A 17079-nucleotide genomic window follows, 5' to 3' on the forward strand; every position below is an offset into this window, starting at 1 on the left:
TCAAGCCCGCCGTTAGGGTCGCACACGACCCAGCGCTGCCGCGCACAAAGGCGAGGATCACGAAGGCAACGGTCGCCGCTGCGCCCGACATGGCGCCGACGTACTGCGAGATCGAGCCGAGGTCGGTCGCGAACGTGCGAGTCGACAAGGCCGGCCAGTTGTAGTACTGCGGGCAGGCTCGAGTCGTCAAGCTCCACCTTCTCGTGACGACGAGAACGGATGACTCGCCAGCGTGGCGGTGGTGACGGCGATGAGGAGGAGGATGTTGAGGCCCTGCCCGGGAAAAGAGGTGAGCTTGCGACTCAGGCTCGCGACGTGGACAGAGAGAGGGACAGAGGGACGTACATGAAAGATGAGGCCGCAAGGCATGCTTTGCGTGCGAGTCGAGAAGCGTAGCTCGAGCGAGGAAGTGGCGAGAGCAAAACGAGGAGGAGAGGGACGCCGAGCGGCAGCCGCTCGTCGCGCTCAGACCTCGGCGGACGTTCCGGACGCTCCGCGGGCGATCCGCGAGCGCCCCGGTCGCCGCAAGCCTCTGTCGAGGTCACGTGCAGCGAGGAGCCACGCGATCGAGCGCAAGCGAGGCGCGAGAGCGCTCGGCCCTCTCGCGACGAGGAAGGCCGCTTCGGCTCGACTCGAGCTCATCTTGCAGCGCCGACGAGCCGCTCCCTGACCCACGCCTCTGCCCGGCGTCCTGCCTCCTCCCGTATGCGCCGCCCTCGCTCGTCCTGCGCAGGCGCATCCGCCTCGTCCGCCTCGTCCTCCCAGCTCCCCCTGACCTCACCTGCTCGCCCGTGCGCGCCGGCGCCCTGGGCAGGGCCTCCTCCTCGATCGTCACGTCCCTCGTCCTCCTCGACCATCTCGCCCTCGACCTCGCACTCGAACAGCAGGCCGCTCGCGACCCACGCGACCGGGTCCGGCGGGAACTTGTACGCGCGCCGGACGGCCGGCCACAGGAGGGCGTCGCGCACGCGGGGCGCAGCACGCCGCAGTAGGGCACTCGTCGGGTGGAACGACGAGGGGAGGTGCAGGGTATGGGCGAGGGCGGCCACGCGGGGAGGGAGGGGAGGGAGGTGCGACGACGAGAAGAGGCGCGCGAGCGACGCCGACGACGGGCGCAGGAGGGCGTGGTAGAGTGAAAGGAGGTGCTCGATATGTGGGCTCGAGTGTCGAGGGCGAGGGTACAGGGATGCTGGCGGCGGGAGGTCGGACGACTGCAGGAGGGCGAAAAGCGCCGAGAGGAACGACGAGAGAGGGGCGCTCGGGGACGATGTTGCGGGCGATGTCGCCGAAGCCGAGACAGTGGTGAAGGCGGGAAGGAGGTGGGCGTGGAGGAGGTAGAGCGCGATGAAGTAGGCGCGCTCGTCGGGATCTGGCGAGTTGGCCGACGAGAGCGAGAGGTGGGCGAGGGCGGCATCGAGACTTGCTGTCGCCGGCACAGGCGTCGACGCGACGGGTTGAGGACGGCTCGGCTGAGCGTGCAACGCCTGCACGAGGTGGGGCAGCGACGAGGAGAGCTGCGGGTCGTTGTTGGCGTAAACCGAGAGGAGGACCGACGCGGTGTAGGCTGCGGGGAAAGCGGGTCAGGCTCGTTCTGCTCTGAGGAGGGGACCAGTCGACGCACCCTCGCGCGCGAAAGGGTCGACCCGTCGGCTCGAGAGGATGCCTTCGCGAAGCTTGCCTGCGACGAGCGAGAGAGTCAGGGACAACGCCGGCGAGGCGGGTCGGTCCGAGGGAGAGGGACGCACGGAAGTCGAGCAGGATGATACCGAGCTCCTGCTTGCGGAGGTTGCGGAGCTGTGCACCCCGGCCGGCAGGATGCGCGGTCGACCAGCGGCTCATCTTGTCGGCGACGTGCTTGCGGAAGCGCTCTTGGACGTCGTGGTTGCGCAGCCTGATGCGGGGCGTATTGCAGTCAGCTGACGAGGCCGAGGGAGTACAAGGAGCGGCAGGGAGAGGGACGCACGACGCGTCGTCGTCGTCGTCGTTGCCGGCGAGCGAGCCGCTTTGGAGGCCGCGGCTCGGGGACAAGAGCAAGTCGAGCTCGGCGGGTTTGCGGCCGATGTCGGTGCGGGCCATGGTGAAGCCGTCTCGCGCGATCCCGCCTGGACCGGTCGGCGTGGGTTTCGTGCGAGGCGAGGAGGAGGCGCCGCGAGACGAGCGAGGAGGAGCCCACCGCGATGAGGGGTTGTGCGGGTGGATCGGGGCTGCAAGGGAGCTCCCTCGGCGCCAAGGCTGGCCCGAATCCATCACGAGCGGGACGAGAGCGAGGTCGTGGGGTGCTGTCGTCGTCCTCATCTCCGTCGAGCTCAGTCTGGCGCTCGCAACACGGCACCACTCTCCGCATCGACCATGGCTCAGCCAAGACCCCGCATGAAGACTGTGTGAGCTTGCGCACGACCCTTCTTCTTCCAACGAGCCCGCCCCGTGCCCTCGTCGCCGAGCCGCACCTCCTCGCCCGCCAACTCAAGCTCGAGTCGCCGTATCGCGACCATCACCCGCAGCGTTCTCGAACATGTGCCGAACTACTTCCTGAGCTCTCAAGGAGCTGTACGAGCAGGCGCAAGCTGGTTCAGGACGTGGGCGGCGAGGACGCGGGTTACGACTTGAGCGCAGGAGCACCTCGTCCGCGTGGAGTGGACCAGTACACTGACCGTTCAGGTCTCCTCCGTGCAACAGCTTCAAGGAGTACAAGTCGTACCAGCCGATCCACACGGGCGGCAAGGCGACCCTGTCCGCCGACGGCTCCTGGCTCGTCTCGACTCTCAACGAGCAGGCCCTCGTAACCGACATCGAGACGGGCGAGCAGCTGCAAGAGCTCAAAGGAGTGCGTCGAGACGTTCTCTCGCAGCTCTCCTTCCCTCAGGAGTGCCGGAGCTCACGCGTCGCGTCCCTCGCAGGACACGTCGGCCGTCACGACCCTCGCCATTACGCCGTCGCCCCTGTCGCCGCAAGACGGCGGCTACCTCTTGACCTGCGGCCGGTCCCTCGGCATCCACATCTACTCGCTCCCGTCCCTCGCCCTCCACCGCAACGTCGCCCGCGCCCACGACGCGCCCATCATCACGTCGTGCGCCGACCCGACCGGCACCTTGTTCGCGACCGGCTCGGCCGACGGCATCGTCAAGGTGTGGGACGCCGCCAATGGTCACTGCACCCACGTCTTCAAGGGCCACGGCGGCGTCGTGAGCGCCATGGCGTTCGACATCGCGAGCGCGGGCGACGGCGGCCGCCAGGGCCGTGCGCGCCTCGTCACGGGCGCCGACGACTGCAAGATCCGCGTGTGGGACCTGCGCACGCGCGAGGGCCTGTACGTCCTCGACGGCCACGTCTCGGTCGTGCGCGGCCTCGACGTGACGCGCGACGGCAAGACGCTCGTCAGCGGCGGCCGCGACAAGGTCGTCAACGTGTGGGACCTCGAGCGCGGCGTCCTGCGCAAGACGCTCCCCGTGTTCGAGACGATCGAGGCCGTCGGCATCGTCGACGTGCCCGAGGCGGGCGCGGCGGGCGACAAAAAGGGCAAGGGCAAGGAGACGGGCTCGACGAGGAGGGCCGTCTTTACGGCCGGCGACAAGGGCGTCATCCGCCTGTGGGACCTGCTCACGAACGAGCAGATCAAGACGGCGGCCGACGAGGTGACCAAGGGCGGCAAGGTCCACGAGATCGTCGACGTCGTGTGCGTCCCGTTGTTCCTTCTCCCTCTCCCTCTGCGCGTTCCCTCCTGACACCTCGATACTCGCAGCCACACCCCGGCAACCTCTTCCCTCACCGCCATCCACGTCGACCAGAACATTGTCACCCGCTCGCTCCCCTCGCTCGCCACGACCCGCCAGATCATCGGCTTCAACGACGAGGTCATCGACGCGTGCTTCGTCTCGGCCTCGTCGTTCTCGTCGAGCGTCGACGCACCCGACGCGGCGTCGACGTCGCTCCCCGAGTCGCACCTCGCCGTCGCGACCAACTCGGACCTGATCCGGGTGTACGACCTCGACCGGTTCAACACGTCGCTCCTCGAGGGCCATGAGGACGTCGTCCTGTGCCTGACGCGCACGACCGACGGCCAGGTCCTCGTCTCGGGCTCGAAGGACAACACGGCGCGAGTTTGGCGAGCGCGCCAGGGCGAGGACGGCGGCGCGAGGTGGGCGTGCGTCGGCCGGGCAGAGGGCCATGTCGAGTCGGTCGGCGCCGTCGCGACGACCAAGCGGGATCGGCACCTCCTCGTCACGGCGTCGCAGGACCGCACGGCCAAGATCTGGGACCTCGCGGCGTGCCTGTCGGCGTCCGACGACGACGGCGACGACCTCGACGAGCCGCTACCGCTGCGCGCCCTGTCGACGACCAAGATCCACGACAAGGACATCAACTCGCTCGACATCTCGCCGAACGACAAGCTCCTCGCGTCGGGCTCGCAGGACCGCACGGCCAAGCTGTTCGCGATCGCGCACACGCCCGCGACCAAAGCGGCGCCGGCGCAGGCGACGCTCTCGCTCCTCGGCACGTTCAAGGGCCACAAGCGCGGCGTGTGGAGCGTCAAGTTCAGCCCTGTCGACCAGTGCCTCGCGACGGCGTCGGGCGACCGCACCGTCAAGCTGTGGAACCTCAACGACTTTACGTGCGTCAAGACTTTCGAGGGCCACTCGAACTCGGTCCTGCGCGTCGACTTTATGACGCGTGGCATGCAGCTCGCGACGGCGGCGAGTGACGGCCTCGTCAAGGTGTGGAACGTCAAGGACGAGGAGTGCGTCGAGACGCTCGACAACCACGAGGAGAAGGTGTGGGCGCTCGCCATCAACCGCGACGAATCCTTCGTCGTGTCGGGCGGCGCCGACTCGATGATCACGATCTGGGAGGACGTGACCGAGATCGAGGAGCTCGAGAAGGAGCAGGAGCAGGCCGACCTTGTCCTCAAGTGCGTCTCTCCCTCTCCTCGCCTCTCCCGTCGCCCTCTCTCTCACACGGGCACGTACTGACCTCTCGTCGTGTCTCGCAGGGAGCAAGATTACGAGAACTTCCTGTCGATGAAGGACTACTCGAACGCGATCATGCTCGCCCTCTCGATGGACCAGCCCCGACGCCTCCTCCTCCTGTTCACCGAGGTGCGCGCCTCGGCCGGCACCAACGGCGCCGAGGACCTCCTGTCGTTCACGGGCTCTCGGCACGTCGACGCCGTCCTGCGAGGCCTGTCGCCCGCCGAGCTGCGCCAGCTGTTCCGGTACATCAAGGACTGGAACACGGTCTCGCGCACGGCCGACACGGCGCAGACCGTCCTCCACGCCATCCTCAAGTTTCACGATGCCGACAAATTGCTCGCCGTGCTCGAGAACCGCGCCGACGAGGGCTCGAGCGGGCTCGACCTCGCCAACGGCAAGTCGGCGGCGCCCAAGGACGCCGACGAGGACGTCGACGACGACGACGAGGAGGCCAAGAAGCGCAAGAAGCGCACCGAGGTCAAGGCGAGCGAGATCCTCGGCGCCCTCATCCCGTACACCGAGCGGCACATGACCCGGGCCGACAAGCTCGTGCGCGAGTCGTTCATCGTCGAGCACCTCCTCGGCATGATGGAGGGCTTCGACGACTTTGACGTCGCTGGCAGTGACGACGCGGCGTCGGCGAACGGGATGGACGTCGACGAGGAGGACGACGACGACAAGGAGTGAGCGCGGGGCAGGAGGAGGGTGTAGAGCAACTCGCAACTTTATCGCAGCCAGCCTCTCTCTCTCTCCCTCGTGGGCGAGCAGAGCGTTCTGGACGAGCACGAGAACGAGAGCATGCAGGTGATATGGCAACAAGATTGACGAAAGCTAGACAAAGAATCGCCCGCTCGGACCTCCTCTCACCTCTTCCTCTTGACCGTCTTGCTCGCCGTCTTGCCGCCCGTCGTCTTCCTCGCCGCCGCCGTCGCCGCACCGCTCCCGCTCGACGCTCCTGCCCTGGCCTTCTTGGCCTTGGACGGCGCCTGCTCCTCGTCGCTGTCGAGGACGACCACCTCGGCCGTCGTCGACGAGGACGTCTTGCGCTTGGCGCCCCGGCCCGACGCCGGCGCAGCGGCTGCAGCTGGAGCGCTCGTCGTCGTCGACGCAGCCGCAGCCGCAGCGGCCGAGGCTGGCGGCGCCGGCGTCGCACCCTGCGGCTTGACCGCGTCTGCGCCCGTCGCCGCGCGCTTCCTCCCGGCGCTGTTGCTCGCCGCCTGGGCCTGCGCTTGCGCCTGGGCCTGCGCTTGAGCGTGTGCCGCCGCCGTCGCCGTGTTCTGCTCCATGCGCTGCGCGAGGAGGCGCGTAACGGCGAGCGTACGGCGGTGGTCCCTCGCCGCGACGGGCAGCGTCGTGCACGGCGTCTCGAAGTCGAAGCTCGTCTGCGCGCCTCGCTCAGGCGCCGACTGCCCAGGCGGCGCCGACGACGCCGTGCTCGTCGTGCTGACGGCGTCGAGGGCCGTCACGGCCGGGATCGTCTCGACGACGCGCGCTCGGAACGCTGCGAGGTCGAGCGGCCCGATGTTGACGAGCTGCGGCGGCGGATGCTGCGACGAGCGGCGGACGACGGCGGCCGACGCGACCGAGGACGGGTCCGTGTGGTCGAGCAGCTCCCACGGGTTGGCGACCAACGACGCCGGGGCGTACTGGCCGAACAGGCGCGTGAGGCGGGCGAACGTCGAGTCGGGCAATAGCTCGATGGCGAGGCGAGGGACGGAAGTGGACGGCGAGAGGAGCATGTGGAGGGTAGGCGGCCGAAGGGAGGGCTGCAGGTCGGGGAGGGCGAACAGGAGGTGCGAGCACGTGTCGAACAGGAGCGTCAGTAGCTCGCAAAGTTGGCCGAGGTCGCGCGCAAAGTGCTGCAGGGTTCGTGCGTCAGTTGAGGAACAGGCGACCGAGAGGCGGGAAGGGCGAGAGATGAGGGAAAGGGCGAGACGCACTGCCGCATGTCGAGCGAGGGGAACGATGCAGTCGCGGTACAGCTCAGCTGTCGATTTTTCGGTGGGCTTGCGCGTACACCTCAGGGCGACGGCGACGAGGTGCGCCAGGTCGAGCGTGAAGTCCTGCGTCTCGTTCGGGTCGAGGTGGTCGATCGAGTCGGCGAGGAAGCCGGTCTTGACGGCCTTGAGCAGCCGGTCAATCGAGTCGGTCCGACTTGTCGCCGTGCCGCTCTGGAGCAGCGTGTCGAGGAGGCGAGAGGCGCAGCGCAAGGTGGTGCGGGCGACGCCGACAGTCTCGAGGGAAGGCGACGTCGCGGTGAGGGCCGTGATGGCGTCGGCGATGCGGGAAAAGGCGACGCTGACGAGCTGCAGGGTCATCAGAGTCAGTTGACAGAACGGGAGGTGCGAGAGAGAGAGAGAGAGAGCGGGCGGACGTACCTCGTCCGAGGCCGAGCCCTTGTAGCACTTGACGACCTGCTCGCCGAGGTAGCTCTGGCCCTCGCCCGAGCACACGCGCTCGAGGAAGTGGGTCGACAGCGTGTGCAGCGCGTCGACCTTGTCGGCGCTCGAGATGGTGTCGTCGAGCTCGAGGCGCTCGAGGCACGACTCGACCTCGACCTTGGACGTCGACAGGCGCCACAGGGTGAGGCCCGACAGGAAGAGGTCCCAGTCCTCGGTCGACACGAGGCTAGCCGGCGTAGCTGCATGAGCAAGTACTCGTCAGGTCCTTGTCCTCGTGCGGGGGCAGGAGATATAGGGAAAGTGGGGCGCACCTGCGCCGCCGTCCTTGAGCAGGAGCAAGAGGCCCGCGAGGAGCTTGGGCCGGAAGAGCTCGATCCTCGGGATGGCGCCGACCGTCTCGCTGTCGAGCATGGCGTCCTTGAAGGCCGCCGGGTCGCGCACGACGAGCGTCTGCAGCTCGGGGAGAGTGCCGAGACGAAGGAAGAAGGCGCCGGTCGACTCGGCGAGGTCGGGCAGGCCGAGCACGCTCGCGACGTCCTGCTGGACGACGAGAAGGGCGAGCGACGCAGCGACGGCGGGGAGCGCCGGTCGAGTACCGAGGGACGCTCGGCGTGCGGCGAGTCGCTGCTGCGTCGCGAGCGCGGTCGGGGACGACGGCGACGGCGGGCTCGCTCCTGCTGCAGCCGGCTCTGGCGCGCTGAAGATGACGCTCGACAGGATCGTGTGCGTGTTGTGCAGCGCCTGCGCCGCCGCCGGGTCGGTCGGCGCGATGACGTGGCCAGCGCCGACAAGCTGGCCTGCTGCTGTCGGCGTGAGCAGGCCCAGGAGGACCCGCCGCAGGGGCAGTACGGCGCCCCTGAGCATCGCGACGGCGCCGATCGTGCCCTCGACGACGAGCTCGTTGAGCAGGGCGGCGCGGACAGGCCCGTCCGGGCCGCCGAACGTCGCGCAGAGCTGCGCCGCGCTCATTGAGCCGACCCACCGCGCGAGTACGGGCTCGAGGCCCGTCGGGAGGCGGTCGTGCAGCGCGCGAAGAAGGGCGGCGGCAGGCGAGGGACAGGTCGCCGTGGAGGGCGGGAGCTGCGGCGCCATGCGGAGGACGCTGTCGAGGGCGATGGTCGACCAGCTCGGATGGGCGTGGTACCGGAACCAGAGGGTCGACGCGAGCTGAGAGATGGCGGCGGACGAGCTGTCGATGAGGAGGGACTGGAGCTCGGTGAGCGGGGAAGGGAGGGCCTGGGTCTGCGCTCGCGACGCCGTGAGGGACGAGGCCAAGTTGCGGATGTCGGCCTCGAGCGTGTCCTTGGCGGTCGTCGACAGGTACCCCGCAGTGCCGAGTCGGCGCAGGAGGGCGAGGAGGCGCCGCTCTGGCGGCGTGTGGCACATCTTGAGCGACTCGTGCGCGGCGAAGAGGGCCGTTCCGACCTCGGCGAGGCTGTCGAGCGTGGTCGCGACGTCGAGCTGCGCCTCGAGGACGTCGATGATGTGGAGGACGACCGGGAGCGGCGGCGACAGCTTGAGGATGACGACGAGAAGCTGCGGAACAAGGTCGTCAGGGTCGGCTCTGGCGGGACAAGTCGCACGGCGAGAGGCAGACGCACCTGAACGAGGCCCCACCAGTCCTCGCACGCCTCGTAGACCGCGACGATGACCGCCATCTGCTCGACCTCGAGCCCGATCCGGCCCGACACCTGGTCGAGTCGTGCCGACAACCCCTCGGGCAGCAGCTCCCTCGCGACCGCACCGTGCGCGCCCTCCTCCCGCAGCGCCCTGACCGCCCGCAGCAGCGTCCCACACTCTGCGCCCGCCAGCATCGCCTCGGAAAAGACGAGGCGGCCCAACTCGGTGCGCACGACGCCCTCGAGCTCGTCGACGCGCAGCGTTCGCGCGACGCCCGCCTCGCCGCCGCTCGCCACGACACGCCGTCTTGCGCCGACGCCGGACGCAGGGAGAGCGGCCGTGCGGAGGATCCACAGGTGCAGGCTCTCGGTCGGCGCGTCGGCGCTCGGGCCGGCGACTGGGCCCGGCTCGGTCTCGCCGCGCGCGATGAGGCGCTGCAGGTACGCGCCGTAGCTGAGGACGCCTGCGCGGAGGAGCTCCTCGGCGAGTGCGCGCACGTCGCGCCGCTCGACCGGCGCGGCGGGCGGTCCTGCTGCGCCTGCTGCTGCCGCAGCGCCGACGCCGCCGACGCCTGTGGACGACGACGGGAAGCGCTCGTCGATCCAGCGGACGAACGCGTCCTCGACGCTCGGGACCGGGTTGTGCGACGAGCTGCGCGTCAGGCGCCGGCTGCGCCCGCCGTCGCCCTCGCCGTCGAGACGCTCGAGCTCGAGGGCGATGAGGCGCGAGACGGCGTACCGCCGATGAGGCGCAGGGAGCGGACGGGTCGTAGTCGTGCACCAGGTGAAGAGGAGGGGGAGGGCGTGCTCGAGGGTGAGAGGGCGGACGCTCGTGCTGGGGGTCGAGCTGCTGACGTCGTCGGCGGGCAAAGAGGGATGGCCGTCCTGGGCCGGGCTCCTCGTCGAGCTGCCCATCGGCGCTCGTGAACCCGCCGGCGACGAGCCGCAGACGTGCGCGAGCGGCCGGACCGCCGGCGCGACAAAGAGCGCGCGGTGCACGTCGCGCATCCTCGCGGGAAACTCGATCTCGTCGAGCCGCTCGATCGCGGCCAACAGGGCCTGGTCGTCGACCTCGAGCGACTCGTCCGAGCCCGAGGACGACGACAATGCGGCGCCGTCGGTCGGCTGAGCGAGGGCACGCCGCGCTCGCAGCTCGGCGACGTCGGCGGCGACCGTCTCGGTGAGGACGGCGCCGTCGTCGGCGTCGTCGATCGAGTGCTCCTGCCCGGTCGACAGGAGGAGCTTCTCGAGCCGGGCGCCCGACGAGGGCGTGCCGGGTGCCGCTCGTGAGGGCGAGTTGGTGCGCGAGGTCGAGAGCGGGTAGATGGGCGAGGGGAGGAGCGAGACGAACGAGTCGGGATGGGCGAGGAAGGCGGAGCGGATGAGGGAGGTGAGGGTAGTCGAGACGGTGGCGGATAGAGGGGATGCAGGCGCCGACTCGAGCTGCGAGAGGGAGAGGGAGACAAGTCAGGATTCGGTCCAGGACAAGGGCAGGATCGCGAGCCACAAAGAGACTCGATCGCTCGACTCACCTCTTCGAGTCTGAGAAGGCCTGCGCGAACGAGCCTCGCCGTCGCCGTCTCGCTCTGGAGCAGGTCGCCGAAGTACTCCTCGACGAGCAGGAGGGCGAAGGACAGCTGCCCGAGCGTCGCGCCGGCCTCGCTCGGCGCCGTGCTCGGCGGTGGAAGCGTCGAAGAAGGAGGGTCGAGGAGCGAGACGAGGAAATAGAGGAAGTGGGGGCGGTCGAGGAGCGCCTCCTGGTAGAGCGACTCGACGAGGCGGACCCTGCGGGCGTTTGACGGGCACAGTCAGTCACGCTGCGTCGATCCTTGAGAGGAGGGAGAGATGTTGGACGTACGTGTAGTCGAACTTGCCCTCCCACGTTTTCCTGCGGTCCTCGTCGCCGAAGAGCCCGAGCCCTCGCTCACCCCCGCTCACGCCGCCTGCACCAGCACTCGCCGTCGTCGCGCCTGCCGCCGCTCCTCCCGCCCCACCCTGCCGCGCCGCATCGGCCGCCGCCTGCGCCTTGACCGCCTGCGCCTGCTGCTGCGCCGCGCTGCCGAGGCTGCCCGAGCGAGAGCGCCCGAGGGCGGCGAGCGCCACCGGGACGGGTGTCGGCGTGCCCGGGTGCGACGGTGGTGCGCCGGGTGTCGTCGTGAGGGCACAGGCGGGCGCGGCGGAAGAAGCCGACGAGGGGAGGACGACCTCGGCGAGCTGCTTGCGGACGAACTCGCTCACGACGGTCGTGAACTCGGCCGTGTACTGGCCGATGGCGGTCGAGACGGGTCGCGTCTTGGCGAGAGATTGCTGCGTGCGAGGGACGCGAGGTGTCAGTACGGCTCGGGCTCGACGACAAGACGAGGCAAAGGAGGGCCGCCGAACGCACAATCTCGATGCCGCCGAACGCGCGCACGAACCACACGGCGCGGGGGACCTCGACCCTGCGGTGGGCGAGCATGTCGAGGCCCTTCTCGCCCTTGTAGCCGTGCGGGACGCTGCGGCTCAGCTTGGAGAGCGGGACGGCCGGCGACGCGAGGTCGGCGAACCACGCCTCGCGCTTGAGGTCGGTGAGCGTGATGCGCGACGGGAGGCGGAACGTCGACGGGCTGTTTAGGGCACAGTCAGTGACAGTCGCGACAGGTAGGCGAGGAGAGCGAGGAGGTGGGCGCACCCGTACGACGGGAGGCTCTCGTCGGCTTTGGCGTGGACGGCGGCGACGAGACGGCTCAGGTTGCCGAGGACGTCGGTCGTCTTGAGCTTGTCGTAGATGTGCTGGTGGGCGGAAAAGGTTTCTGCCTGCGAGACGGACGCCGTCAGTACGGGCTCGAGGAGCGAGGCAAAGGTGAGACGACGAGACGGACCTGGACGACGCTCTTTGCCGAGTAGCCGCTCTTGACGAGCACCTCGGCCATCGAGTCCTCGTCCATGCCGTCGCGCGGCGGGTAAAAGACGGGCCATGGCCGGGTCCTGCCCTTGTCGACGTCGTCCTTGTCGGCGGCGGCGGCGACGGCGGCGGCGGTAGCGGCACTCGACTGGACCTTGAGGAGGCCGGCAGCGCGGCCGAGGTGCTTGCTCGGCGAGGGGTCCTTGTGCGGCTCGAGGATCCAGGGTGCGCGCCAGGAGGGTGGCTCGAGGTGGTAGCGAGTGAGGCCTTGGTCGGCGAGGATGGCATCGAGCGGGCTCTGGCGAAAGGCGTGGCTGACCGAGGGGGTGGTCTGGATGGCGGTGGACCTCGTCGCGTTACTCGGTGCGCCGGAGGGGGCGAGTTGGGGCACTGGCGAGGCGGGTGTGGGGGCAGCAGGCGCAGGCGGAGAGGCTGCTGTGCGCCGAGGCGGTGGAGGGCGCGACATGGGCCAGCAGGGCGCACTTGCCGCGCAGGGTTGGTGCGCGAGTTCTGGGCGGAACGACGAGCTGTGCAGAGGCTGTAGCGAGCGAGCGAGCCGTGAGATGAAGCGTTGGCCAGTCCGCGGACTTTGCGGGGTTTTCGTTCCCCAGCTCTCTCTCTCTCTAGATCTCTCGCGCGCGCGCGGGTGGGTGTGCAAGCTTGCCAAGTGCTCGCGCCAAGTGCGGCTACAGAGTGTGATCTGAGCCGTTGCGGGCCGCTTTGGACGCGTGTCGACGCGGAAGCTCGAACGGCTCTCGCTCCCTTTGATCCACCCCCTCTCCCTCTCCCTCTCTCGCACCGACAGAGCCCTCGAGCACAGTCGAGCACACGGCCAAGCTCCCTCGACCCTCGCCTCGCCCACCACACCTACACGGCCGCCTCCCCCTTCAATCGCTCGCTCGCTCCTCTCCCCGTCACTCGCTCAACTCGGCACCCCTCGCCGCCTCTCTCTCGAGCCTCGCCCACCGACAGTCCACTCGTTCGACTACCAGCACACCGCCCGCCATGCACTCGTCCTTCCTCCCGCTCGCCGCCGCCGCCGTCGCCCTCGCGACCACCGCTCACCCCGCTAGCGCCTCGAGTGCCCACCACGCGCCGCCGCCGCCCAAGCACTCGGTCCACCGCTTCCACGACAAGCGCATGTACGACATTCGCGCAGACAACGGCGTCGTCAACATCGAGTGCGTCCCACCTTCCCCTCGAGCGACCCTTCCTCCTCCTGCGCCGCGCAACGGGCCCGCCTGACTCTCTTCGCGCGCCGCAACAGCTTCCTGTCGAACGACTTTGCCCGTGTCACGCGCAAGTTCAACAAGTCGGCCCTCAACTTCAAGGCCAACCACGCCGCGCTCCCGCACGCCGACCGCCTTGCCAAGCGCCGCGAGGACGTCTTTGCAAAGGCGCGCGCCATGGAGCTGCGCTACAGCGAGCACGAGCGCCGCGAGAAGAAGAAGCGCGACGCGTCCGTCATCGAGCGCCGGTCAAAGGCCTCGCTCGACAAGCGCGCCCCGAGCGGCAACGTCCCGCTCACCGACTACTGTGCGTCCCGCTCTCTGTCTCTCCCCCTCGCCGTCCGTCCCTCGTTTCGTGTCCCTGACTCGCTCCTCGCCCCTTGCGCAGTCAGCGGCGGCAACGACGCGGCCTACTTTGGCGGCATCAGCATCGGCACGCCCGCGCAGAGCTTCGAGGTCATCTTTGACACGGGCTCGGCCGACCTGTGGGTCCCGTCGTCCAAGTCGTCGACGTCGCACGACAAGTTCCGCGACTCGGCCTCGTCGTCGCTCGAGTCGTCGTCGGCCGAGTGGGACATCACGTACGGCACGGGCTCGAGCGAGGGCTACCTCGCGCGCGACGTCGTCAGCGCCGGTGGCTACACGGTCCAGCAGCAGATCTTTGCGCTCGCCGACACGTCGGCCCCGGTCGTCGAGGCGCTCCCGAGCGACGGCATCTGCGGCATGGCCTTCTCGACGATCGCGACCTCGGGCGCGCCCACCTTCCTCGAGAACCTCATCACGGCCGACTCGATCTCGCAGCCCCAGGTCGGCTTCTACCTGCAGCGCGCCAAGGACCTCACGAGCCAGTCGCGCGGCACGGTCGGCGGCGGCGAGATGTGCGTCGGGTGCGCCGACGCGAGCAAGTACACGGGCTCGCTCTCGTGGAACGCCGTCACGGCCCAGTCGTACTGGGAGGTCGAGTCGGACGGCGTCGCCGTCGACGGCAACGTCGTGTCGGGCACCAACATGGCCGTCGCGCTCGACACGGGCACGACCCTCATTTACGTCCCGACCTCGGTCGCCTCGGCGCTCTACTCGCAGCTCGGCGGCACGCCGCTCAAGGGCTCGTCGGGCGAGTACACGGTGCCGTGCGTCGCCACGTTCGGTACGATCGGCCTCTCGTTTGGCGGCGTCGTGTACAACATCCCGCTCGAGGACATCTTCCTCGGGTACGCGAGCGCGTCCAACACGGAGCAGTGCGTGCTCGGCATCATCGCCCAGGACATGTACGACGCCGAGGGCAACTCGGTCGCCATCGTCGGCGGCCTGTTCCTCAAGGCCGTCTACTCGGTCTACACCTACTCGCACAACGGCTCGCCCGCCGTCGGCCTCGCGCCCTCGATCACGTCGGGCGTCTCGTCCTCGGGCTCGGCGTCGTCGTCGTCGTCGTCGCAGGCCTCGTCGTCGTCGTCCGGGTCGGGCACCGCCTCGTCGGGCAGCGCCTCGTCCGGGTCCGCCTCGGGCTCGTCCGGCGCGTCCTCGGGCTCGTCCTCGGGTGGCTCGTCGGCCGGCGCGTTCGCCTACTCGGCTTCGGCCGTCGCCCAGGTCACCGACGACCCAGGCGTCGCCACCTCGATCGCGACCTACGACGCCTCGTCGGCCGCCGCTCGCGCCTCGTCGGTTGCCGCGGCAGCGGCAGCGTCCGACGCGTCCGTCGCCGCCGCAGCAGGGTCGTCGCTCGCGAGTGCGGCATCGTCCTCGAGTGCGGCAGCCGCAGCCGGCTTCACCTTTACCGTCTTCTCGACGGCCGCGGTCGCGACCTCGACGGCCGGCGTCACCTCGGCCTCGACCACCTCGCCGTCGACCGACGCGGCGGCCGCAGCTGCCAGTGCCGACTCGGCGGCGGCTGCCTCGTCGACGAGCGGTGCGGCGACGTTGGCGCGTGCGGCTGGATCCGCGTTCGCCGTCGTCGGCGCCGTCGTCGTCGGTGGAGCCCTGGCGCTGGTCGTCTAGAGCTCTTCTGTCCCTACCTATCCCTCCCTGTACGCGCACCTTCTATCGCACTTCTTCACCCTCTCGTACTTGCATCCCCCCACCCTTCAGTAGCAGTTCATCCCCTCTCCCTCTCGTTCCACTCGTCGTGCACTTGCACCTTGTCCCCCTCTCTTCCCTTGTCCCCTGCTTTCTTGGGGCGGTCGCCGAGGCGCGCAACAGACACTCCTTTCCCTCGCCCTCTTCGTCGTCGAGCCGAAAGCGTCCTTGTCGGCCGTCGACGACAGCCGAGAGGTCGAGAGAGGCTCGAGCGTCACTGCGAGTCGCGTACGACGACGTCGGTCTCGCTCTCAGGTCGAGCGGGGGCACAGCGTCTGTCGTCGCTCACGATGAGGCCAAGCTTTATGCACGAATGAGAGAGGGAGCGAGAGGAACAGAACGGAGCGCATTTGAGAAGGTCGGCCAGAGGGAAATCCGCGAGCGCCAGCATGGCCCTGGCATTGCCACTGAGAGCCCGTCGTCCTCGAGAACACGTCTCGATGCGGCGACCGAGAGCTGCCTCTCGTCCAGAAGCCAGAAATGCGGCTTCTGACCCGACCAGCTTTCCCTCCTCTCCTCCAGCGCGATTCTTCCTTCTCGCGACACTCCAGTACTCGAGTAGGGAGCACGAGCGGGTCTGGGGCATGTGATTCGCTGTGCCGGCGAGGCTAAGCTGCTCGGACGAGGCGAGCGCAGCCAACGAGCGGGCAACTCGACTTGAGAAGGTCGCTTCGGAGAGGGCTCGTGCGCGCTTTACGCGACTCGCTCGTCGATGCTCTCGAGGACAGGTCTCGCTCAGACGGCTTGTAGCTTCTCGGGCGAGTTTCAGGTTATAGAGGCTCGGATCGCCCGCAGCGTTTGACGAGGGAGAGCACGTCAAGGCAAGTCGGGACAGCGCGGCGGACGCCCGGGCGCAGCTTGGTGTTGCGGCGCCTCGATACGAGCTCGGTGCCCTCGGAGAGCGTACGCAATGCGACGACGAAGAGAGCGCCGCCGCGAGAGCGAGCAGGGGCTCGTGCGCCGGTCGGAGCGCACGTCCGCCTTTCCGCCGCTGGCCTCGGAACCGCGTCCACTTGTCTGCCTGCGGGTGAGATGTTAGCCACTTTATCTGTAGCACAGACTCATCTGTTCTCCCAAGTAACTGGCCGCGTGGCCCAATGGCAAGGCGTCTGACTACGACCTCGCTTCTTCTTCCGAACTCCAGGAGAGAGCGCGCGTAACTATCAGGAGATCGTGGGTTCGAGCCCCATCGTGGTCAAATTACAATTTTTTGATTCCGCTCAAAATTGAGCGAGTAGAGATCCGCGCATGTGGTATCGGCGCGAGAGGCGCCTGAGAAATGGCTTCGCCACGGTACGGCGCAACGTCCAGATCGTCGGGACGACCTCGCAGAGTACTGTGCCGCACACGCGGGCGGTCTGCAGGTTGCGAGGCGAGCAGGCGGGAGCGCGCGAGGCAACTTGGGAAGGTCGCGAGGGTCCGTGCGGTTTGCGGCTCTGCAGCGCCTCGCGCCGCTTTGGTGTTTGCCTCTCAACGTCGTCACTGTACTCGACAAGTGCAGCACCTGGCCGAGGACCGAGGGTGAGCTCAGGCTAAGGCGCGACAAGCTCGAGCGCGATCTCCTCGAGGAAGCGGCAACGCTTTCGAGACTCATTGCGTGCGCCGACCAAAGCAGGGATGCGTGCACGGCAGCCGCGCCGACACGTCAAGCGGCAGCCAGCTACGCTCTGCCCGGACGGCGGCGCCCTCGACAAGCGCACACAGCTCCAGAAGCAGGTGGTCGGAGCGGACGCTCAGGCCTCGGCTTTCAGCGGCGGCGAGACTCGCTCTGTCCGGCTCAACGCTGCGTCTGCGTAATGCCTGTAGATAGCCACAGTCAAACGGACAACGTAGAAGCGAAGAGAGACGCCGAAACGAGATGCGGAAGAACCTCTCGAGCAGCAGGAACAGCGGGGCGGTCGACGG

At 68.7% G+C, this 17079-nt stretch overlaps 3 protein-coding genes and 1 non-coding gene across 4 annotated transcripts; 3 read left to right on the top strand and 1 right to left on the bottom strand.

The window, feature by feature from the left end:
• Positions 1 to 2349: 2349 nt before the first annotated feature.
• On the top strand, positions 2350 to 5717 carry RHOBADRAFT_51599 (uncharacterized protein; the record flags this gene model as incomplete). Its single annotated transcript, XM_018415921.1, has 5 exons — positions 2350 to 2381; positions 2677 to 2824; positions 2898 to 3673; positions 3740 to 4906; positions 4988 to 5717. The coding sequence occupies 5 exons, from the start codon at positions 2350 to 2352 to the stop codon at positions 5652 to 5654; spliced, it is 2790 nt and encodes a 929-aa protein (XP_018273838.1). The 3' UTR covers positions 5655 to 5717.
• Positions 5718 to 5830: 113 nt separating this feature from the next.
• On the bottom strand, positions 5831 to 12338 carry RHOBADRAFT_51600 (uncharacterized protein; the record flags this gene model as incomplete). Its single annotated transcript, XM_018415922.1, has 10 exons — positions 5831 to 6826; positions 6908 to 7273; positions 7346 to 7608; positions 7681 to 8905; positions 8971 to 10431; positions 10521 to 10773; positions 10847 to 11295; positions 11375 to 11594; positions 11660 to 11784; positions 11850 to 12338. The coding sequence occupies 10 exons, from the start codon at positions 12336 to 12338 to the stop codon at positions 5831 to 5833; spliced, it is 5847 nt and encodes a 1948-aa protein (XP_018273839.1).
• Positions 12339 to 13278: 940 nt separating this feature from the next.
• Positions 13279 to 15096, top strand: RHOBADRAFT_49307 (uncharacterized protein; the record flags this gene model as incomplete). Its single annotated transcript, XM_018415236.1, has 2 exons — positions 13279 to 13408; positions 13490 to 15096. 2 exons carry the CDS (start codon positions 13279 to 13281, stop codon positions 15094 to 15096), a joined length of 1737 nt encoding a protein of 578 aa, XP_018273840.1.
• Positions 15097 to 16257: 1161 nt separating this feature from the next.
• RHOBADRAFT_t8 lies at positions 16258 to 16372 on the top strand. Its single transcript has one exon. It is a non-coding gene; the product is annotated as a tRNA-Arg (tRNA).
• The last annotated feature ends 707 nt before the right edge of the window (positions 16373 to 17079 follow it).

This window comes from Rhodotorula graminis, assembly GCF_001329695.1.
Source record: "Rhodotorula graminis WP1 unplaced genomic scaffold RHOBAscaffold_2, whole genome shotgun sequence".
NCBI classification, from domain to species: Eukaryota; Fungi; Basidiomycota; class Microbotryomycetes; order Sporidiobolales; family Sporidiobolaceae; genus Rhodotorula; species Rhodotorula graminis.